This window comes from Chenopodium quinoa, unplaced genomic scaffold (assembly GCF_001683475.1).
Source record: "Chenopodium quinoa cultivar QQ74 unplaced genomic scaffold, ASM168347v1, whole genome shotgun sequence".
In the NCBI taxonomy this organism is placed as follows: domain Eukaryota; kingdom Viridiplantae; phylum Streptophyta; class Magnoliopsida; order Caryophyllales; family Amaranthaceae; genus Chenopodium; species Chenopodium quinoa.
The window spans coordinates 1,184,268-1,208,451 of record NW_018744284.1 but is presented as its reverse complement, the minus strand read 5'-3'; the positions used below and the strand labels follow the sequence as shown (position 1 = coordinate 1,208,451).

General features: G+C 36.6%; 1 protein-coding gene across 1 annotated transcript; it reads left to right on the top strand.

The window, feature by feature from the left end:
• The first annotated feature begins 1,080 nt into the window (after window positions 1–1,080).
• LOC110694959 (protein HUA2-LIKE 3-like) lies at window positions 1,081–20,043 on the top strand. Its single transcript, XM_021872144.1, has 12 exons — window positions 1,081–1,783; window positions 3,568–3,644; window positions 8,050–10,320; window positions 10,441–10,930; window positions 11,477–11,585; window positions 11,714–11,826; window positions 11,953–12,140; window positions 17,729–18,227; window positions 18,661–19,051; window positions 19,185–19,307; window positions 19,410–19,465; window positions 19,554–20,043. The coding sequence occupies exons 1-11, from the start codon at window positions 1,661–1,663 to the stop codon at window positions 19,433–19,435; spliced, it is 4,410 nt and encodes a 1,469-aa protein (XP_021727836.1). The 5' UTR covers window positions 1,081–1,660; the 3' UTR covers window positions 19,436–19,465; window positions 19,554–20,043.
• Window positions 20,044–24,184: the final 4,141 nt, after the last annotated feature.

Here is a 24,184-nt window from a genome sequence, read left to right as displayed (position 1 = left end):
TTAAGCCTAATACAATAACCACCATCTTAAAGATGGGATCCATTTATTGAAAGCAATTTAAAAGTTTTTTTTGGGGCTTATCACCGGTAAAAACACAAGTGAAAAGTCCCTATAAAGATTAACCTATACGATCAAGCTTAAATCTACCGATACAATCGCGTCCCAATTTAGGACATGTTCTCTTCAACTTATTTCAGGTACTTATTAATTATTCCTTAATCAATTAAGATCAGATTAGACTAGACCAGAAACATTCAGCTCAGACCAGATTAGAACTTTTAATTATCATTTACTTATTGCTAAATATAGTTAATGGTGTAAGACAAAAAATTATGAAAATTACATATTTAAAAAGTTTATAATGAGACGAATCTAACAAGACCTATTTTGATAATGTTTTTTTTTTAAATTTTTAAATTTTTATTTTTTTTAGATAAGTATTAAAATGCGGTCAAAATTTAGTCAAATTATTAAATCAGATCAGACCAGATCAGATAATAAAAATTCAGATCAGACCAAATTAGCCCTAAAGTCTTAAGACTTAAAATGACATCACTTTTTGATAGGTCCCATTAAAAATGATGTCATTGTATTAGTTAAGACTCTTTTAATACTCACTCATATCTAGTAGTTTAGCCCTAAACTCACTTAAAACTTCTCATACCATATATTATTATATTTTATTTTTTACTCTTTGTAATTATAAAAAAATAAAGTACGGCCCACACTCAAGTCTTAAATTGAGTATTGAATTTTCAAGACTCAACTTGAGACTTAGCTAAGATTTCTTAAGAAAAATGGGATCAAATTTGTCTTAAGACCCAAGATGATGATGTCATGTAGAGTCTTAAGACTCAAGACTAATTTTGCTCATGAAAATCAAACCATATCTCTTTGTTTCAGGTGAAGAGAAAGACCCAAGATGATGATGTCGTGTAGGGTCTTAAGAGTCAAGATTAATTTTGCTCATGAAAATCAGATCATATCTCCTTGTTTCAAGTGAAGAGAATAAGTCCTCACACACCCCCTATGCACACTACTATTAGTCCAAACTCTAGTAACTTTACCTTCTCCACCTCCTACATAAAAAAAAAAAAAAAAAAAAAAATCTCAGAGCGGCGCACGTTAGCAAATGAGCCCGAAAATAAACTCCCCCCTCATTCCCTTTCTCCAATTTTTTCACTTTCTCTCTCTTCCCCTCTTCTCTTCTCTTCTGTGTTGTTTAGGGTTATCTGCAACCGCAGTCACTCCTCTTTCTCTCTCTTCCCCTTTTCTTCAATTTCACTTTGAATTTTCGAATTCGATTTTCAATTTCCCAATTCAATTTCCCCTTTTTTCCTTTCCAAATTTTCTAGGGCTTTTACAAATTTCAATGCCTCGGAATTTCCCGACTTCATCGGCTTCTGGTGTTTCTAGCGACTGTGTTTCTGCTACTCGCTTCTTCGCCAAAGCAGCGAGTGGCCGCATCACGTTTCGGATTTTTCTTCGATTTTTTCTTTTCTTCCCTAATTTCAATTTTAATTTGGCATGACATAGAGAGTTTTTCTTGCTTCTATACCCCTTTTTTTCTTTTTCTTTTCTGTTAATTGAGAGTGGGGTTTTGAATTTTTGATTTTTGGATTAAATTTTGGGTTTTTGATCGGGGAGAGTTGGTTTTTCTATGGCACCAAGTCGAAGGAAGGGCGCTAGTAAGGCTGCTGCTGCTGCCGCGGCTCGCCGGCAGTGGAAAGTTGGCGATCTTGTTCTTGCTAAGGTCAAAGGTTTTCCGGCGTGGCCGGCTACGGTATGTTTATCGCTTTGATCTTCTATTTGGGTTTATGGGTGGTTATAAATCATGGTAATTAGCGGTTTTGTTTTGAATTTTTTGATGTTTAATTTCTGGTTTGTTGCTTTTTTCTGTGAAATTCAGGGATTTTAGCTTATTAGTTTAATTGGTGGATCTTGTGGGTGATTTAAGTTTATGTGTGTTATTGTTGCTCCTTAATTTTTTGATTGTATATTCGAGTTTTTAGGTGCAGAATTGCTTTACCGTCTGATTTCTTGTGTATTATTGTGCAATGATGTTGGTTGTGGTTTAAACTGGTTTACGTGGAATCATACACTTATATGGAACTTGTAGGATGCCGATTTCTTGTTGGATCATGGTGCACAATAGAATGGGACTCTGATGAATATGGTTGATCGATAGAGGGTCATTTTTTCTTGTAAAAGTAATCAAAAGGGGATTTGTTCTTCATTAACAAACATATAGGATTTCAATTAAAAAATAGTCGAAGGTGTACGTGGAAGCAAGGGTTTTTTTTTTTTCTTTTTTGTTTAATTTGATGTTTCACTTGGTCTTTTTGCTGTTTGAAATGTTTAGATGTGATCCTTTGATGGTGGGATTTGTAGAGAGTGGTGGTTCATGGTTGTTATTGCTTATGCCTCCATCTACACAATTCCAATTGAAATTAGACTTTTGTTGAGAAAGAAGCATCCTGGTTAGTACCTCGGCTGTGAATAGGCTATCCACCAATATCGTTTCATGGCCTAAGCATTTCTTGGGTATGACACTTCATCTACTACATTTGGATGTGTGATAGCTCTATTGTTGCGAATAAAAAAGAACATTGGAAGTATTTCTTATCATAATTAAAGAGAATATATTTTCAATATATAGAATTAGGGATTTGTCTTCATGAAATTCTGTAATGGAAATTATATTTGCATCCCAAATTTTATCTTTTAGGCTATCAATATTTCTTTCGCATAAGAGTTTAGGTTTGTAATTAATACTTTTTCAAAAATATAGAAAGTTTGAAACCTGATCATTTAACATGTGTAAGATTTTCTTCATTTATTCGCTAGGTTATATGTGCTGCATTGTCATTCTAAAGGGAATAAATTTAGGGTCGATGGGACGGATTTATCAAAGTGAAAAAGTGTGAATTTAGTTTTTTGTTATGTGATCATGGCTATTGAATTTATTGATAATCATGTATATACTACCAATACTTGTAGTGCTGTTTCTTTAGAGATGTTATGTTGGATATACCTGTCATGGCCATTGGTTTTTAGGTTATATATTACCATTGTATACACGTAATGCCTTTTCAATAGTGATGTCATGATGGAAGTAACTATTCATCATAAATTGGGTTATCTTGTTATAGTTGTGTGATATGTAACAATCGTATTACCATAAATGAGATGTTTTGGTGGTTTTATCAATCGAAGAGAAATGGTGACTTTGTTAGGGTTGTGGACTCATTGCTTGGTTATTTTTGTTTGATATGGAAAGAAAGCATAATTTATAACTCGTGAGGGCATTGGGAGATGTTTATTGCCTAGAGGTACATGAGGAAAGCTTGGAAGCTTCAAAAAAAAGATTTCCTTTTAATGATGAACTATGGAATCAATGCTTGCATAGTGTTAAAATTTTGAGCTTTGGCATGCTGTACTCATTATTTTCATAATAGATCCCCGTTTGCCTCATTTTTCTTGTTTATTTAAGTTGCCTTGGGCTGTATAATTTTGGTAGTGTGACTTATTGATCACTAACACTTGGATCTTACCCTTTGGTGCTAGGTAAGTGAGCCAGAGAAATGGGGTTATTCATGTGATTGGAAGAAAGTTCTTGTTTACTTCTTTGGAACAAAGCAAATGTGAGTATTTGTTTGATATTTAAATGTTTGGAATGTTAATTTGAATTTGTTAGACTATAATGCTTTGGTGTTTTGGTATATTTGTATTATTGACGCTTAGTATCTTGAATGTATTTTTTTTGATGAATTTTAAGGGTTTTTCACTTGTCTATTAAGGAACTCACCACCATGATTGGAGCTTGTTTGTTTGGTTGTTAGTTGATGCATGATGGGATTTAATGAAGGGTTTTTGATTCATAAATATCATGCAACTAACACTTTACAGGTGATGTGTTTAGGGTTTTTGTGAAATGTGTGAGTTATATATTTATATTATAAGAAATAAGAAATAGCTTAAAGCAAGTAGAAAGAGTTAGGCTCATTTTCTTAGCTTGAAGCAAGGACTAGAAAGAAGAATCACAAATGCTTATAGAGAAAGCACATTTAAAGCTAGAGGCTAATAATTTGGACATCATATAAAGGTTCTTATGATTCCAAGCTAGCCTAAAGGAAGACATAGACTGCATTGTAGTGATATTTTAATTTTTTTTCTTTAAGTTTTTAATGAGCCTTTAATTCTTAGGATCATATGAAAAAATTAATAATGAAATAAAATAAAATAAAGATTGATTAAACATAACTAGTCACTTGCTCTCCATGGTAGTGCATGTTGTGTGCTAAGATTTATAAGGCATGTGTTGTTAAACTATACTTTTGGCAATCGTTTGCATACTTAAATGTTTGAATTTTTGTTGGTTATACACCTATATGTGTAAGTTGCCTTCTTTAACAATTCAATTTTGACTTAGATAGTCTTGTTTGAACTCTAAAATCACATGAAAGTCTTCAAACTAAATCATGACATATTTATATTGCCTAATTGAAATTAGGTTAACTAAGATATCCTTTTTTATTTTTTTTATTTGTTCTATGTACTTGCAATATTTTGATTGGACACACTAGCCAATGCACAACTTTGACCACTAATATCTTTTATTGTGTATTAGTAAAAATTATAAATGCTTAATGAAGTATACATTAATATACCCAACATCTTACATGCTGTCATTTTCTCTCCTATACTAGCAAAATAAATTGGTCAAAATGAGGTGTGAACAATGCAAATAATCAAATTGTTGAGAGTAATTTAGGATAGAGTGAGTATGTGTTACAATGCTTACGTGTCATTAGATCTCATATTAGCTGTGCAACGATTTTGTGAAGCCCAAATCATGTTTAAAATTTTTAGAGCAAAGATCTTATCCTAACAAATTTGTGTAAAGTCCAACTATTTGGTATAATTGCACATATGTAGAACATGTGATTTGAATTGTCGTCGTTTCATCAACATCCTTGTATGCAAATACAAAGTTTGTGGGTTGCTCTTATCTTTCATGGGATATGAAAGTTCATATGTTTTGCAAAATGTCTTAGTGACTTATGAACATCCAATCTTAGTTTTAAAAAGGCGCATCTAGGTGCAAGGCTAATAAAACTGTAAGGGCTTTAACCAATTTAGGCGCAAGCACCTGTTGAAAGCGTGCGCCTCATCCAAGGCGCATAATGCAATGCCTTAAGTCGCTTTATGTTTTATAGCGTGGAATAATGAGATATGAATCTATAAATTTTATAAAGACCAATTTTTTTTTTTTTTTTTTTTTTTTTCCCAAATTGAATCTTATCTGGTGGTTAAATTGATAATTAGAGCAAAAGCCCCATATTAATTGAATGAAAATTTATTAATTTAACCCCAAATAAAAAATCCTAAATATTTGAAATTCCTTATATACGGGTTGTTAAATAATTGGAGGAATTGATGGGTGCAGCAATCCTTGACGGTTTTCGGCACTAGATGTCTAGATTCAAGAGGTTTATTTTATTTTTTTATTTTATTTTTATTTTTTTTCCCTTTTAGTTGAGGGCCCACTTCCTTCTATGATTTTAGAAACCACGTGACTTCCACCCTTCTTTTCTAAGCTCCTCATATACGAACTAGGACTCCTTTATAAGTTGCTTTTATTTTGATGCCTAGGATGCTCAAAAGTGATTAGAGCAATTCTTGAACATGTGGAAAATTCATTTTAACTTGAGTTTCATAATAGTATATATATGTTACTTTACCTTTAAATTGTCCAAAGAGAATTTTTTGTTAGCCTTGTTTGATAAGGTATTTTAGGCATGTTAGGGTGTGTTTTATTTACTTAATTTTTACATATTGAAACTAATTTGTACTTACCTAAACTTATTTTTAATTGTAAATTGAACTTAGTAGCCCTTAGAAACCCTTAGTAAAACTTGTTTTCCCTAAATTTGAACTTATTAACTCCTATCTAACTTATTCTATTTTAACCTATCGTAATATATTAACCCATATTTGAACTTGTTACTATTTATGATGAGTTAAATAATTGTATCACATCATGTACTAATTCTCCATCACTCGTGCTAGACATATGTGTTTCTCTTCATTGAGAGGCGCTTCTAGAATTATTATGCCAGAATAAATATGAAACTTGCTCACAGGATGTAACCTCTTTATATGGAGAGGCTTTAAACAGGCTACCTCCCTTGTATCGTATCATCAAATTATGATTAAAGTAATAAAATTACCCATATATGGTCCAAACAAAACTTTTTAGCTTTGAAGAGCCCTGTTGTCCAAATGAATGCTGTAATATTGTCTTTCTAACAGTATCCAATGTACACCTTTGCACCTTTGATCATATATATCTACGTTTATGCTTTTTGGTTAAAATTATTAAATATTGATTTTTTTTAAGATACTGATCAGATAAACCTAACAAGATCCACTTTATAAGGTTTTAAACACATCCAAAATCTATGAAGTTTGACAACCACAAAATCACATTTTTAGCTAAGAAGTGAATTCATGTGATGCATATTATTATGTGTACTCTTTTTACCCTCTTGTAGAACAGCCCCCCAACACGATTGCTGCGTAGTTGGCAAATTGTCTCTCTGGTTGCACCTATGATGATTTGTCTCTGCAATCTTCTTTCTACTTGTGATGATAATCCAATTTGTGTGTTTGAAAAATTGCAAACTAAGTTGGCATAATAGTTATCTGGCCTTCGATTGAAATTACTCCTTTGTTTTAGAAGATAAGTAAAAGTGAGATTAATGAAAGGATACTAAGCTGGTATCTCTGATGCTCGAAGGAAAGGCTGACATTGTAAAATATAATTAATGGCATGATGGCATACAACTAGGAATGATAGTGACAACAGAAATATTTTATTCAAGCTGATTGATCTTGCATGAATTTTTCCAGAAATTTAAGGTTGTCAGGTAGGATTATAGATGCCCAAAGCAAGGAGCTTAATTTAAGCTTGTATGTGGTTAGAGAGGTGGGCATCGATATATTCATTATTTTTTTTTATTATTTTTCAGTTTTGATTTTATTCACAACAAAGGTGGTTTTTATTTTAAATATTGAAGCCGTGTTTTTTCTTAAAATCTTTGCATGAGAGTATCAAGGATGTTGATCAACTTATTCATCATTGAAATTGTTAAAAAGGCACTAAAACCCTTTATGGAATATATTTGTCCTTCTTTCATATGCTGTTTAATAGTTAAACTTGTACAATTGTAGCATTATTTGGTGATTACAAGCTATTCTTGAGAGCCTTCTTTTTAGTCTTTTCTTTGTTTCATTTACAATAAGCGGTATACATCCTCCAAGCTAGTTATTCCTTTTTGAAATGTTTCTAAATCTGACATACTATCTACATTTACATTCGTCTTTCATTTGTTTATCTTTTATATACTCTATAGTTTTGAGTATTACGATGTTACATGTTGAGCTGTGGAAAAAATAGTTGATATCAGCGGATAACTAATTTTCACTTTTCTGAACCTTTCTACTTTAAGGCTAAATATCAATTTTTTTGATCTGGGTATCTTTTTTGTAAGCGTCAAACCTGTGCATACATTTTTGGATTGCTGGATGGCTTTAGTTTAAAATAGAAAGATATTAAACACAAAATGAGAGATGGAAGCTTGTAGAAGTGATAATTTTATTGGGGAACAAATATGTGTGCCCAAAGTTTTTAGTTGGTCCAAGTGTTGTTTCCAGCCTTTTTGTATGTCATGACAAGTTGTGGTCCACTTTATTACACATAACGGGTATGCAGATTGCAATTTACTACCTAATTATGTTACATTAGTCCAATGTTTTACCATACCAGACTACCAGTATGCATGTTCTCACTATGCAATTCACGGGGAGGGAAGGGGGACTGGAGTGTTACATAACACTGGTCTTGACATGAGGGCAAGTTCTATGCTCTTTGTATTGACCTTGTTTTGATGAGTTCCATGTTTGAACAGCTGCTTTTAATTTCGTTTGATTTTGTATAGAATACATTGTAGGATTGTAATTGTGGTGATGTTTCCTTAAATGCAGAGCCTTCTGCAACCCTGCTGATGTGGAAGAATTCACAGAAGAGAAGAAAGAATTTCTTCTGGGAAAGCGCCAGGGAAGAGGTGCTGATTTTGTTCGAGCTGTGCAGGAGATTGTTGATTGTTATGAGAAGTTGAAGGAAAATAATCAGAATGATCGGCTGAGCTCTGGCGGTGCTTCTGCTGAAAATGCTGTAACTGATGATCTTAATGCATCTAATGCAAGAGTTCCTGATGCAACACATAATTCCACCGTGAAATCACCTAATTCTTGTAGACCAAAAGATGAACCAGGTACTGCTTTGGAAGATGTTGGAGCGCTTACAGAAGTAGAATCTACGCAGCAAACTGTGCTATCAGAAGAACAGGATAATAACGCTGCTGGACCCAACTTTTCCATGCCTAATACCTATACTTTGAGAAAAAAGTCTAGAAGCAGTCAGCCTCAACGGTCTGCTAATAAAAAGAAAGTGTCTGTTCAAAGGTCCAGAAGTTCACTGAGATTTCATTCGCGTGGTTTACAGAATGGTGAGTTGAAATGTTGTGATAGCAATCTTTTGGATGATGTTGGTTTAAATGGGTTTTTAGATGGTCCATTGAGAAGAGCCAAGAGGAGTAAAAGATCACCTGATCTGAATGTTCCCAGTGTTGAGGATTCACCCATTTGTAATTCCAATGGAACCGTTGAAGATAATGGATCTGAAATTGCTATGGCTGACTCTGAGAACCTTAGTAATAATGATGGTAGTGCAATTGAATCTGACCATAAACGTGAACAATTAGATTTTTTCAGTGAAGGTTTTGAAAGAGGTCTTGAATTGAGCAGAAGGCTTGATTTTCATGCAAAGACTGTTGTTGTGAGAAAAAAAAGGAACCCAGGAAGAAAACGAATTCAAAATGATGTTATAGAATTTACTTCAAGATCTGATCATGAAGTTAGTAATGAGTTACAGGTCCTAAAAGATACTATGGCATTGCCATCCTTGTGTGGAAAATTGATTGAAAATCATCACAAGGATGAAAGTGATGAACACTTACCACTAGTAAAGCGTGCTAGAGTTCGAATGGGAAAAATGCCAGCTGAAGAGCATCAGCAGCTTGATTTTCTTGTGAAGGGTGAAGAAAAATCCTTAGGGTTTGTTCCAGTTAGTGCTTGTAAGTTGGCAAGCACTTCCTTGAACTGTGACGATAGCCATCAGCCTACAAGTACTTCCTTGAACTGTGAAGATATCCATCCGCCTACAAGTACTTCCATGAGCGTTGATAATATCAGTCCGCCTAAGGATCTGTTAACTGTGAATGAACTAATTGTGTCATCACCTGTGGATAATGTTGTAGAGGTTGCAGAGGATAAGCCACAGACTCAAAAGGAAATTGACTCCTGTGTTGTAAATGAGTCGGTAGCATTTTCACCGGTGAATAATTGTATCCACATTCCTGAAGATAAGCCTCAGCCTTTGAAGACTAAGATAAATCACCCATTTGGCTGTGTTTTTGATGGCGAAGCTGCTTTACCTCCATCTAAGCGCCTTCATCGGGCCTTAGAAGCCATGTCAGCTAATGCTGCTGAAGAGAGTCAAACACCAGTATTGGTATCTTTGTCAACAAAAGTAGAAACCGAAGTGTCTCATTTCCCTCTGGCTGAGACCAACTCTGATATGCATTTGAGTAACGAAGGAGACAATGATCTGGAATCACATCATGATTCCTTGAACTGTAATAATGCTTTCCATGATGATTGTGCTGGACTCTCTAACATTTCTGAACCAACCAATTATGAAGTAATAACTAAGTCATTTCAAGATGTGTCTATGTTGGATTCACCTGACAGGATTTTGGACACTGAAAAGGCTGAATCCAAAGATAATTCTGAGGAAGTGACTGTTTGTGTAGAAAATAAAGATCTCAGGGGGACAGAGATCACTATTGTGCCTGACAATATCCTCCCAGATCAGGCTTCACAACCCTTTTTAAGCAGTGTTCCTGAGTCAGGGCTGTCAGAATCACTGACTACTGTACTAACTCAGCCTCACTTGGAGGTGTTAAGCAAGGCAGGGGAAGAAGAAATGGTTGAAAGTGGGACAGAATGTTACAAGCCTGCGGATAAGATGCAATCTGGAAAGGACATAAACTCTGAATTAGGGGAAGATAAAGTTACAAATGTTGGATGCAGTAATGGTACTACTGTAGGTCTCTGTAATGGAAAGGCTGGAAATTTTGCAACAAATGAAAATTTGAAGGTTGTAATGACCAAATTGACTGAAGCTGTTAGTTTGTAAGTTGGTTTGCTGGTCACTTTTTCTTCATTTTGTGCTCATTTCACTTTCTTGAAGTTTTTCATCTTTGGGGCTGGTTTATCTCATTAATTGTATGCTATTTTGGCTTGTGATCTCAGATGTGAAACTGTGAACAAAGGTGAAAGTACAGCAGATGTAAGAATGGATGCCTCTTCATCACCACCATTTAATGCTTCGCAACAAATATGTCATGATGCAGTATCTGGTGTTCTGTCAAATGATTTAGATGATGATAGTAAAACTACAATTGCCCTTCCTGCTGAAGTAGAAAAGCAGAAGCATGTTTCTCATTCAAACAACCTTATAGCTGCCTCAGATAACAGTTATCATTCTCTGCGTAGGGAGGGTGAAGCCATTGATGCCAAGTTACCTCTTGGCAAGCTAGCCGCAGATGCTGCTGAAAGTAAAGTTTTAGATGCTGATATGTGTCTTCAGGTTAAGTCAGGGGAAAGAACCAATCTAGCAGAAGTAAAAGCCGCTCTTGCTTCACTTGAATTGACACTTGGGTCATTGACTAGAACTAAAGAAAGCATAGGCCGGGCAACTCGAATAGCAGTTGATTGTGTAAAATTTGGTAGTGCTGTTGAGGTATGATCAACTCTCCGAATATTTTATTTAATGATTATTGTGAACTTGTTAGCTGCATATGGTAATTTGGTTCTATATGATTATCACTCGCTGTTTTCACCAGTGGGCCAACTTAATGTGGTTGAAGTTTTCTTGGTCTTTCTTTTCTTTTTTATTTCTGGGTTTTACATGTATATAATTGTCTAGAAAATATACTGTAATTTTCAAACCGAAAGTCCAAGCTACAGAGGCACAGGTATATGATAGAAGGTTGCTTTCATTTGATATAATGTATAATAAACTCAGTACTTTTACATTCTGTTTCTGTTGATATCTGGTCCCACATTTAGCTCAATAGCCGAGCATCAAAAATGTTGGCTGTGCTGTAACAATGTCATGAAGGGTTTAGTGGTAGCTATGCCGTCTCAAAGATTCAGTCAGTTAATTTATACATGTATAAAGAGTTGGAGTCTTTCTAATATTTGGTTAATATCTATAAATTTACGGCACTATTTTTGAGAACAAAATAATTGTATATTATAGTGTTGACTAAGAGTTTGGGTTTAGGTGGTAGATCTTCTTGCTCTCTATTTGGAGAAGGAGTCCAGCTTGTACCGGCGAGTAGATCTATTCTTCCTTGTGGATTCTATTGCCCAATGCTCTCGAGGTTTGAAAGGTATGTATTTATCATTGCAACTGTCATGCAAATACTTTTGATGTTGCCATGATTAAATGTAGCATGATTGCTTGAATGCCTTGTTGTGGGCTTTTTTTTGCTTTGTGAATTAAAATTTTTATGTCCAGGTGAAGTTGGTGGTACATATATATCTGCTGTCAAGGAAAACCTTGCACGCATGTTATCAGCTGCTGCTCCGCCTGGTCAAGCTGGGAGAGAAAATCGTAGGCAATGCTTGAAGGCAAGTGTAACAACAATAATTTTTTTACCCAATTTACATTGAGTTCAGATCTGGTTATCTGTAATTGTAATACTATCATAAGTTTTTGTCAATTTGGATTATGTTAATATCTATCCTCTGTTTCAGGTATTACGGCTTTGGCTAGAAAGAAGGATCCTCCCAGAATCCATTATCTGTCAACATATACGGGAACTTGACTCACTTAATTGTTCCTCTTCTACTGGCGGTTATTCTCGTCGCATGTCAAGGACAGAGAGATCATTTGATGATCCTTTACGAGACATGGAAGGCATGCTGGTAGACGAGTATGGGAGGTAACATTCTAGTCTCTTTCCACATCTCTACATATGATAAACCTAGTGTGGCTTGTACATTTTCTTAGTCGAATAAGTTCTCCATTTCGCAGTCCATTTTTCTCTAGATAAGTATGAGTTGCCAAAAACCTGTTTAAATTGTGTTTGCATTGTTCGATGAGCTTGTACAACTTCCATTTACAGTTTTTGAAAAGATGCAATATATTCCTTTTATGGATGTTTCAACAATACTTGTAACACCCATAAAAGGAATGTATCTATATTGGAATTTATTATGATCTAAGTTATACCTAAAGGACTTGAAGAATCCCAATATTCAGTGGGACTATAATTTTAGGTAGTACAAAATTGGGTCACCACTTGATTGCTGTTTACAGGCTATGTTGCACATAAATGTTCCAGATGTGCGTTTTACCAGTATTGAAACTCCAGGAATAGTTTAGGGAGAAAGTATAAATTATGGAGGTGCTACAATCGCTTCTGAGACTGTTGAAACATTAAGAGGGATAAAATAATCTCCTAGATAATAGCTAGAGGTGGCTTAAATGCTTGCAAAAGCATACATAGACTTTTACATCCTCAAGGCCTTGTATGACTTGGCATAGTAGCGAGTCTTCAGGTATTGCACATTTTCACATAACTTTATATATTTCTTTTCTTAAAATTAGTATCAATAGCAGTACTTGGTTGAAATAAACAGATTTGGTCGTTGGTTGGTTGGTTGTCTTGGGAGGCTTCCTCTCCTAGATTAATGCTTCCTTGTGGTTTTAAGCCACTTTTACATGAGAGCCTTAAATTCCATCAACTCTTCCAAATTTTAAGTTTCTGTTCCTCAATTGCCACAAATGTACCTTTCAGTCGGTGCTAAAGGATTTGTAAAAGTGTCAAACTTGAAGTATCTCATATGGCAAGCATTTGTTTATTTTCTTATGTATTTAAAGAATTGCACCCAACCTCTTTATACTCCTTTAGTCTCATAGAACTTGCAACCCAATTCTATTTCACACATTTTAACAAAGAGATTGGAGAAGTTTAATGGACAAAATTAAACCCGTTGCTTTTAAGACCCGAGAAGGTTAATGTACAAAATTAAATCATTCTCAAAATGCCTGCTGAGATGTTTGTTTGCAAATATTAGGAAACGGAGGAAATATATTGTAAATATTGGATGACTTGCATGCATGTTGGAGTCAAATATTTTTACGTAATTCACAAGCACCCCCCCCCCCCCTCTTTTCTTCTTCTTCTTCTTCCTTTTTTGTGATTTGTGTGTTGAAATTAAGAACTCTGATGAAGTTGTGGATAATTTTCTTATCTAATTGTTACATATATTAGTTTCAATGCAATGAGATGTTGGCTTTATCACCTCAAGTGTGAGGTGCTTGCTTCAGTTGTATTTATGTGTGTATTTTTTTTTTAATTTTTTTTTTATATTTTAATTTCCTCAATCCCTTCTTGCTTCTCACCTCCTTTGAAAACTACTCTTCAAGAAATAGCATAAAATATTGTATTTTTGCAAAGCTTGAAGTCCAGAACATCTAGATTGGTTTTGCTTAAAAGTTGCGTCTTAGTGGTATTAGGTTCAAAAAGTGCTTTCAAGGCACAACTTAGCGAGGGGGTGCATATGGGCTTTAAGAAAATGCCTCATTTTGTATTTACGCTTTAGGTGCAACTATCTACGGCTGGAGTTGTGGGACCCATTTATTGGCCACATTTTGTAGTAATGCGAAAGATAATAACATTTTGAAACTTGATGAGTTTATATTTTCTGTCAATTAAAACCTAACAAGGTTCTACAATTCAAATTTGACTAAATTCCTCATTAATTGGATGAAATTTCTTCAAATTGATCCATGAATTTAAATGCCCCAATCTTGTCAAAGCTGTAAATTTAAAAGTTTGGGTGAAAGTTCACAATTGGTGCTTGATTGATATGCAAAGATTGTGGACTATACTTGCAGCCTTCCGTGGTTGTCACCAAAAAATCTTTTCAAGGTCAACTCTCTCTTGATCTATCTATAAATTCTTCTATCTCCCTTCTTTCTCCCCCCCCCCCTTTTTTCCTGTCTCTTCATCATTTCTTGCTGCTTCTTTCTGTTATCATTGCTTTCTCTTAGCATTTATGTGAGTATCATTTCAACATCTCATCTTTTCTATTTTTTTTCTAGTTAGTAGACCCCCCTCTTTTCAACTATTTGAATTGCTTAGTGTGGGCCTTTTTCTTAAGTTACAGAAGTATTGGGCTTTTATTTATTTTTTTTTCATAGAATTTTTCCTTGACTTTTGTGCTCTTTCACTGAAACTTTATACCACAACACACAGGTTGAGAAAAAAATAAATAATAATAATTTACCAAAAGGATTAGGTGAGTCAACATAATGAAAGTGCCTTGTGCGGTTGCGCCTATGCATCAAGTTACCTCTACATCTCTCATTTCACCATTTATATTAAGGGAGTGTCTTTGAGTGTAGTGTTTTCTCTCTTCATGTCTAATGTGAGTTCTTCCATATTGGAGAAGAGGAGATGAGATTTAACAAAATTTTATTGCTGATTATTTCCTCTTTCCGTCGACTATTAATAGCTTACAAGGCTATAACCTCTACTAACTTTATTTCTCAAAATGTGCCATATTTTGACTCTTTGCATTAGTCATATATTGGCTTAACAACAATTTTCCTAGTATATGAAAAAATAATGCAATTATCTTAAATGTCGTTTTATTAGCTTCAATGTATACTATTAAAATTTAAAACTTTTATGGATGCATTTTATTAATGGTAATATTTGTGCATTGACTTTTGTGGAAGTCAATATGCTGCATGTATTGAGAAACATATGAAGTTTAACTTTATTCTAACTTAGGGAAAAGAGCTGTAATGGATAGAGTGTGGAAGATAATGAATACGGTTGAAACTAAAGAAAGTAATGTGGACAATAGGGAGGGAAGAGAGAAGAGAGAGAGAGAGAGAGAGAGAGAGAGAGCCTCCATTGTCCTTGTAAAGCTTTTTTAGGATTGTTGTGTTATGATATCTAATGATTTTGATTATTATAACGAATATGATTATAAATCTTAGTAGACGTATATTTTATAGGGTCTAATGCAAACTGCTGCTTTCAAAAGTATATTACAACTAAAAACATATTAATAGCTTTTGTCTTTATGCTGAAAGGCCCAAACTGCTAAATGCCTTTTCTAAGCAGATCCTGCATTGGATTACAATGTGAAAGATGCTCACAGGATCTAGTTTTGTTCAATTAACCCTTTCTGTGAGTAAGGGAGGTAGTTTTCTCTTAGATATATGGCTTCATCTGGATTATAGCACAAAATGAAACCAGTTGATAGAAACAATGATGGTGGTGGTTCCTAATATTGAATAAGCTGATCCCAAGATGGTTTGTTGTGCTACTAACTAAATATTAAATGCAAGAATAAAGCAAGGAGGAGGAGTTTGATTGATTATAATTTGGAAACTGCAGCCAAGTAAATGATAATTCACATGCTATAGGTGGATTCTCTTCCAATTTATCTTAATTAAGCTAAATCAAAACATTCATTCAGTATTAAAATATTGCCCTATATCTAGTATTACTCCAACTAACTTATTTCTCTCAAGACACTACTGACTGAATTATATTGCATTACCTAATATGCTCTCCCCTCATATTGAATTGTTGATTTATAACAGGTTGCCTTTAATTTGTTAAACTTGCGATTTTGTTTTCTTGATGAAAGAAGAAAGGGGACTGATGGCACGATTTTTTTTTAATGGAATTTTACTTAATTGGCTAGTTATCTGGCCAAATATTGAAATTTAGCTGAGTTGGTCCTTTGACAATTTTGGTAAATAGTGGTATTGCATTTAGTTTGGATCCTTTAGCTGCAGAGGGAAGAAGCGCAGGAGAGTTAATTCCTTTTTGCTTTATCATCAACCTCCCCCTCCCCTTCGTCTCTTTACTTCCTTTCCCTTCTATATTGATATCCTAACTAAGTGTCAGAGTGCTATACTAGACTAACTTTCAGGCCTTGCTTGGATTGGGGGTAATATATTAAGGGGGTAATAAAAGTTAAACTTGAAAAAACATAAGTAATTAGAGGAGGTGTAATAGGAGGCATGATGTTTACAAATGAAATAAAGTAATTGTGCCATGAGGAAAAGAGAGAGATGGAGGAATTATTACCCTCATAATGAGGGTAATAGTTACCCACCCTCCCCCTAGTGTAACTATTACCCCCAAAATAAGGGTATTAGTTCTCTTTCTTCATCTCATACCACACCATCACTACATAATTTTCCTTACAATCATACCATCACTATCTCCTCCTTCCCTATTTTCTTTTATTTTGCTTAGTTTGACTTTTATTACCCTAGTAAAATATCTACCCCAATCCAAGCATGCCCTCAATCTATTAAAAGTGCACGGATTCCTTTGGGTATTGTAGAGGCACCAAATGGAACCAGATTATGGTTGAAGGGTAATTTAAAGTTTTTTTTATTTTTTATTTTTTTATTTTTATGATGATTCTTTTTAATGTGGTCACTTCGGTTCATTGATGATAGAATCCATGTTGATCCTCATATATATATATATATATATATATATATATATATATATATATATATATTTCTTTTTTTAGGGGAATGTTTTCTTAATTTGTTAAATATACGATAATATATGATGAAAGGAAGAAAAAGGGATTTTTTTTTTTGTTTTAATGGAATAGGGAGGGGTGATTTCATTAAATAATAATAGTCATTCGGCATTTACAATCATCCCTTAAGAGATCTAAATTTTCAATACAAGAATTAAACACCTATAAACTAATGGCATCGCTTCTGAATTGCTCCTGGATAATTTTAGATGGCTTTGCATCGTTATTGACGGAGCTCCATTGATGTATAGTTGCAAAAGTGATAAAACTTGATTGGTCGTCATCAAGATCTGCAAATTTGCAAGACGAATCTTTTAAATCTGCACCCCTATACTAACAGACCCGCGATTTCACAAATTTGCAAGACGAATCTTCCAAATTTGTATCCCTGCACACACGAAAAACAAACAAACAAACAATACTAAACATTCCACCATTAGGGAACCGACTAAACCCTACATGGAGGGACGGACTATAATCACCATACTGTTGGTGATCTTTATTAGCTAAAAACGTTAAATTAAAGAAGAATTTGGGGCTTACCATCGATAAAAATCGATGACAGCCCCTACGTTTTACTATGGTGGCTAGGTTTGAAGAGAGAACGGAGAAAATTTTTGGGTTTTGAAAAATTTTAGGTTGTTTGATATGATTCAAGTTTAATTTTGTATAAGGTTAAAAAGGGGAATACTTTGGTTAACGTCGCTAGTGATAATATATGGCATGATCTCTAACAGAATATTACACCATTGGACTAGTTGTCTGGACAAATCTTGAACTCTAGCAGCATTGGTCCCTTGAGAACTTTGGTTAACGTCGCTAGTGATAAAATTGTAGTGTTTATGTCCACTATAGTGTGGTGTTTAATTTATATTTTATCTGCAATGTGTTGGAAATGGTAACGATATTTCAATGGTTTTTTTCCCAATTTTTTCAGCAATTCAAGTTTTCAGCTTCCTGGATTTTGCATGCCCCGTATGCTTAAGGAAGAAGATGATGGGAGTGATTCTGATGGAGGAAGTTTTGAGGCTGTTACTCCTGAGCATGATTTTAAAGATCAAGAGCCGCAGGAAAAGACTCCTGCGGCTGCAACCGTGAAGCACAGACATATTTTGGAGGATGTTGATGGCGAGCTTGAAATGGAGGATGTGGCACCCTCAAGTGATATCAAAATGGATCCAACTGCTTCTGCTGCTACTTCTACTTCTACTGCTACTGATATTTCTCTTGATGCACACAATTGTAAAGAGCAATTTACCTCGTTTGTCCCTCCATTACCTCATGATGTTCCTCCTCGAGCACCTCCTTTACCTTCATCCCCACCCCCACTCCCACCTCTGCCGCCACCCCCGCCACCACCACCTCCTCCACTGGCTCCTAATGTCTCTAATGTGCCTCACATGGATGTTGATTCACAGCTTCATGTTGGTAGAAATGTATGTTTGAAACTATATATTCAATTTAAGATGTTTTATTTTACCCCCCTCCCTTTTGTGCTCCTTTTATTACCTGATGGTGGGTTGGTTGTGTACAGCCCCTCACCACTTAAAATTATCTTTGAAATTTTTTTTTTTCGTTATTCTTGTATGAGGTTTTTTTTTCCTTAAAAGTTATATTTCATTGTTTGTTTATTGTGTGTATTTTGTTGGGAGTGGGGATGAGAGTGCATGTTACCCAGACCCTTACAATACAGTATTTTGTTGATTTGTGCTTGGGGTTATGAGGTTCTGAGATTTAGGATCCTTCAGCGACCTACCCTCAGGAGTGATCTATTTTATTCTCTTATTTCAAGTTTCTCTATGGATGTATTAGTGTTATTGGTTATTGATTATTGATTTTTAATTTATGCTTGTATCTCTTTGGTTGCAGAATATGCAAGAAGCAATGTCAGCACGACCTCCAGTTTCCGGAATGCACCATCCAATGCAGATGCCTACATCAACTAGCTGCTCTTACAATTCCTGTCCTGTAATGCATAATCATGTAGCACCAGGGAATAATCTTCAACCGATGGATGGGAATTTGTACGGAAAAGCTTATAATGTCAGGCCACCATATCCATCCTCATCCAATCAATTTTCTTACCTTCTGCCAGATCAACAAGTCCGGCCACAAAGGGAGGTTGCACCCCCACCCTACTATGACCGGTCTCGCTTTGCTCAGAGTGTAGATGGTGGCCAATTTTATGGAGACCACGATGTTAGGCAGCCGAGACATGAGTTGACAGACAGCTGGGGATATTCAAGACCTCCATATCCCAGTAAGACAGCCAAGTTATATGATACCTTGAAATTCAATATTCCACGATTCATTGGTGTTTTGAAGGCACTATAATATAATGTATTTGGGTTTTATGCATTTTCAGATTGTTAACTTGTGTCCAACATTTTCAGGTCCATGTGAACCGATGAGACCACCTAACCATGGGTGGGGATTTCCTCCTCGTCCAATGCACCATGGAAATCACATGTCTGGTGGACCGCCTTGTGATGGTAGCATTCCAGTGGCTGCAAGAGGTTTGTGCCTTGTCTTCATTTTTTACTTTAGTGTTTGGTCCTGCTTTGATTTTGCTATTTCTTTGTTTCCTATGTTGGGTGATTAAAGGACTCTTGTTTCAGCTCCTGGCTATTGGCGACCAAGATGAGCATTGTAGTATAGCTAATTGGCAACGGCTGTAAGTGTTGGCGTAGCTCAAATAGTTAACATGTTTTCATTTTGCTGTTGTATATTTTATAATAATAAATTTCTTCTCTATTGTTCAGGTTAGGCAGAATTTTTTGGTCCAGATAATCTGGCTTTTGTGCAAAGGATTGAGGGACTCCTTGATGTGCAATTGAATTTCAAGTTGAAAATACTGAGGACGGGCCTTTTGTTTCCTTGTATATAAACATGTATCTCAGTCACATTTTGATTTTTTTCTCTTTGCACCTGTGTCGCCCAATGACGTATGGACTGTTATCTGATCCTGCTCAGCATCATTCATAGTTCATCCTCCTCCCAAAGATGAGTTAGCGTTAGTTTTAGTGCTGAAATACAAGGAAGCCCTTCTTAGGAAAGTGTTAAATTTTTGGGGCTGCTGTAATACATATCTGATTTATCTATTTGCAGTCCGATATATGCACAGGTGTAAAGAAATTTTGTTTATAAATTTTTAGATGTATTTAATATATGCTCGAAGATCCTTTTATAGAAGCGGATAACTGGATATGTTATCAATTCGATTTGATCAATTACAAGGTAATTTCAATCTTGTTTGCAGGGTACATATTAAAGGGTACATTTTTATTTTGGGTGTAGCATTAATGTTTAATGAGAAGTACTTGCATAGACCAGCCTTTTTTTTTCAACTGTAATTTGAAAGCTTTTCTCACTCATAAATTCGGAAAGATATTCTCAAAGGTTGAGAACTTTTAGCTTTGGGAATAAGAATTGAAATTGGTGATGGAAAAACCTCCTTTTGGTAATCATCATTAGATGGGTAAAGGTCCTTTATAATGTTGTATATACAGGGATTTAGGTATACTAAGCGGAATTTCATGAATTATATTCACACGCACCTAAAACACGATCACATGCATAAAACATAAGAATCAAATAATTATACATTTGAAGCGTGATTTTCACGTAGCAAATTGATTGACAATTAGGGAGAGAATAGAGCCCCAAGCGTTGCTCCTCTATTTAGTCCACAGGATTTGAATGAGCCGTCCACCAATACTAGATTGGTCGAGTGAAAGGGAAACACAACGATCACCACCTTTGTGGACAACCGAAACCACCACGGTCCACCACCACCCCCGTGCACCAACCGACGCAAGGAGAGAGAGAGAGAGAGAGAGAGAGAGAGAGAGAGAGAGAGTCGTGAGAGAGAGTTTTGAGGGGTTCGGTCTCATGTTTGCTAACTCGGGTTTTCGATTAACAGTAAAACTGTCTTAGGAAAAACCTAGGCACCTAGTCTATTTATAATCCTATTATAATTAGACTAGGAGCAAAGCCCAAACCCTCCACACTCTTCTATGTGGCCGGCCACCTAGAGGGAATAGGCCCATCATGGGCCTCTTTCTCTTATGCTCAATCTAGGCCCTTTGTGTGATCTTATAGGATCCGTTCTATTGGGCTTTAGACTATTTTACTAGCCCTAAGATCGTTAGTACCTCTAGTTATGATATAACGACGATCCAAAAGAACGAACTTAATTATCTCCATAACTTGATCCATTATATACCTAGTAATTGCACTTGACGAAGACATAAATCCTTTAATCTCCCATTTGTCTAAGACAAATGCACAATATTCAAATTCCTTAAGTCAATATGTGTCGATTTGATAATATGATTGCATCACATGTCGAGATCTTATTAATCTACAAATCATTTCTTGAAATCTGAGTTAGAATTGCAAAAACAAATGATTACTATGTAATCCATTTGAGCACGACCATGCATTTTCTCAATTTTCCCTCTTCAAGAGGCCATGACACATTCCTAATTAAATAGGTAGACTCAATTCAATCTTGTGGCAACCAAAGCTCCCACTCAACTTTTGAAGTAACCAGGAAACACCTTTTATAGTCCCTTTTTACGGAATAACGTTTTGATGTACCACAGTTAAATCAATCATTGAGTGAAATCAGTGTTCCACTCATGTCAAAGGAATCCACTAATATATCCGGAAGCTCTATACTTGAACTTCAAAGTAGGTCAATAGATCGATCACGCATCATTCATGCATATCCATGTGATTGACCAAGCATCTCTATGCCCCTATAGCTCATGAAACTGCGCTATCCAATCAATTTTACATGCCAATCCATTCATTGAAATCATTTATGTCCAATTTAATGATTTCGAACTAGGAACTTAAATAATATATGAATTTAGTTCACCCGTGGGGTTTCATTCACCAAATCACGTATTTGATGATCCCGTCAATTCATAATTATATTAGACATTTTATTATTATCAAACCACAATTAAATAAGAAAAATGAAAATTTCTGGTTAAACATAATTCTGCAAGTTAATGTATTACATATGTAATAAGTTTTCTCAAAACAAAATACAACTTAAATTACATAACTTGCTTTAATCCAGAAGCCCTAGAGTGAGTCTCATGCTTGGGCTGCAAAAGGTGTATAGTAAGCGAATCAACGATATTCTCATCCGTATGAACTTTTCAAATCTTGACATCCCGCTTGCCAACGATCTCTCGAATGAGGTAATACTTCTTCTCAACATGTTTGGATTTGTAATGTGACCTTAGCTCCTTTGATTGTGCAATGGCGCCATTGTTGTCATAAAACAACTCAATTCCTTCTTAATCACTATGTACAATGTCTAGCTCAATGAGAAACTTCTTGATCCAAACAACCCCCTTAGCTGCTTCTACTGCAGCCAAATACTCAAATTCTGTCGTAGGGTCTGCGACAGTGCTTTACTTCGAACTCTTCCAGCTCACCGCTCCTCCATTCAGACAGAAAATGTATCCAAATTGGGATTTGAAGTCATCTCTGTCTGTTTGGAAACTAGCATCCGTATAGCCCTTAACAACCAACTCATTTTCGCCACCATAAACCAGAAACATTATGTTTCGGGGTTTTTGGAGTCCCTCGGGAGAGTTACAATTCCAAGAATGGATGCTGACCGTCTGTACCTGCAAAACCACGAAAACTCCGGTTGGGTGGAGTTCCGCCTCCGATGATCAAATTAGTATGTGTACGGACGGAGTTAAAAGTGCGGAATGTAAAGAGTTTCTCTCGGGTTCCGAGAGAGAATATCTGCAATTAACATTGCTCTGATTTGTGTGGATATTTCTCAATGTGCAACAAATGGGGATCTTTCCTTATTTATAGGGTTTGAGGATCAGCTCCCCTTTCATGACTTGGACTGCCCCGTGTCATAAGAGAATTGGTTCTTTCATAACCTCTTTGAGGGTGACACATGTCAGCATGCAATTGGCCACGTGGACCAGGGTATTTTACCCTAAACATTTACCCCTCACAGGTGTGACGTGGCTTGCCACGTTTCACCTGTGACAGGTGTTACCATCTGAGAAGGCGACGATTCGCCTCTACTTTTTTTTTTTTTTTTTGTGGAGATGACGGTTCACCTTCCGAGGGATTTTCCTCTATAAGTAGAAGTCCCCCCTGAAAGGAATGGTGTCCTTCCAACAAGTGTATTCTTCCGATAGAGGGTTCAGAATTATTACAGAGCTAATTCTTCAGTAAGGTCACGTGATCGGAATGCCTAGGTGGAGGCCGATTCTGATCAGCAATATCGAGGTACAATTGATATTACAGCTTGATCTTAACTGAACCCTTCGGGTCGAACCCAATCGAATCACCGATCCGAGAAGACGAATTAATCCGAAAGGATTTAATGAGTCGACATAATTTTACGAATACAGACGTCGAAAATCGAGCCTAGGGCGTCGAGACCGAGCGTCGCAAAATCACAAAGCGACAAGTACGAACGTAGCCCTAGCGTCACACTGCCTAGCCATGTGGATGCTAGGCTAGTTCGAGCTAGCATGCACCTACCATGGCTAGGCGCACCATCGCAGCCTAGGTGCACCATCGCAGCCTAGGCATGTGCATGGCAGCCTATCGCAGGGCACCACAAGCCCCAGGCAGCCCATCGCAGCTAGCAGCGTGCTAGCCTGGGTGCCTGGGTGCGCATGGCAAGCCATCGCAAGTGCCACAAGCACCAGGCAGCCCATCGCAGCTAGCAGCGCGCTAGCATGGTGCCTAGGTGCATATGGTAGTCTATCGGAGCACGCAACCCTTGCTAGGCACCATCGTAAGGCATGGCACCACGCACAAGCACCATCGCTAAGCCAGGGGCATGCGTGTGTGTGCGTGCGTGCCTCGCAGCCTCGCACTGCAGCCGCACTGATGCGTGTGGGCTGGTGCGTGTGTGCGTGCAATGGGGTGGCTGGGTTGTTAGGCAGCAGCACCACACATGCATGTGCGTGTGCGTGTGTGCATGCCTCGCACCAAGCACAACAGTGCTAGGCACTGGCTGGTGCGAGCGTTGCGTGGTGCATGATGCGTGTTGCGTGGATGATGCGAGGGAAGGGCCAGCATGCGTGGCTCGCTAGCAGCACGCATGCTGGCTGTGCTAGCAATGGCGCGCGAGAGATGTGCGTGGCTGCTGGGGCCAGTGCCAGCACTAGGTGATAGCAGCGCCCAGCGCCAGCACGTAGCACCAGCACAGCCCAGCAGCAGCGTGCACTGGCTGGCTGGCTGGGTGCTGGGCAGCAAGGCAACGCTAGCTAGCAGCCCCAGCTGGCACGATAGCTGGCAGCCAGCTAGCACGATAGCTGGCAGCCAGCTAGCACACCTTGACCTGGTTTTGGGCATGGTGTGTGGGGACCAATACATGGCCTTGGGGATC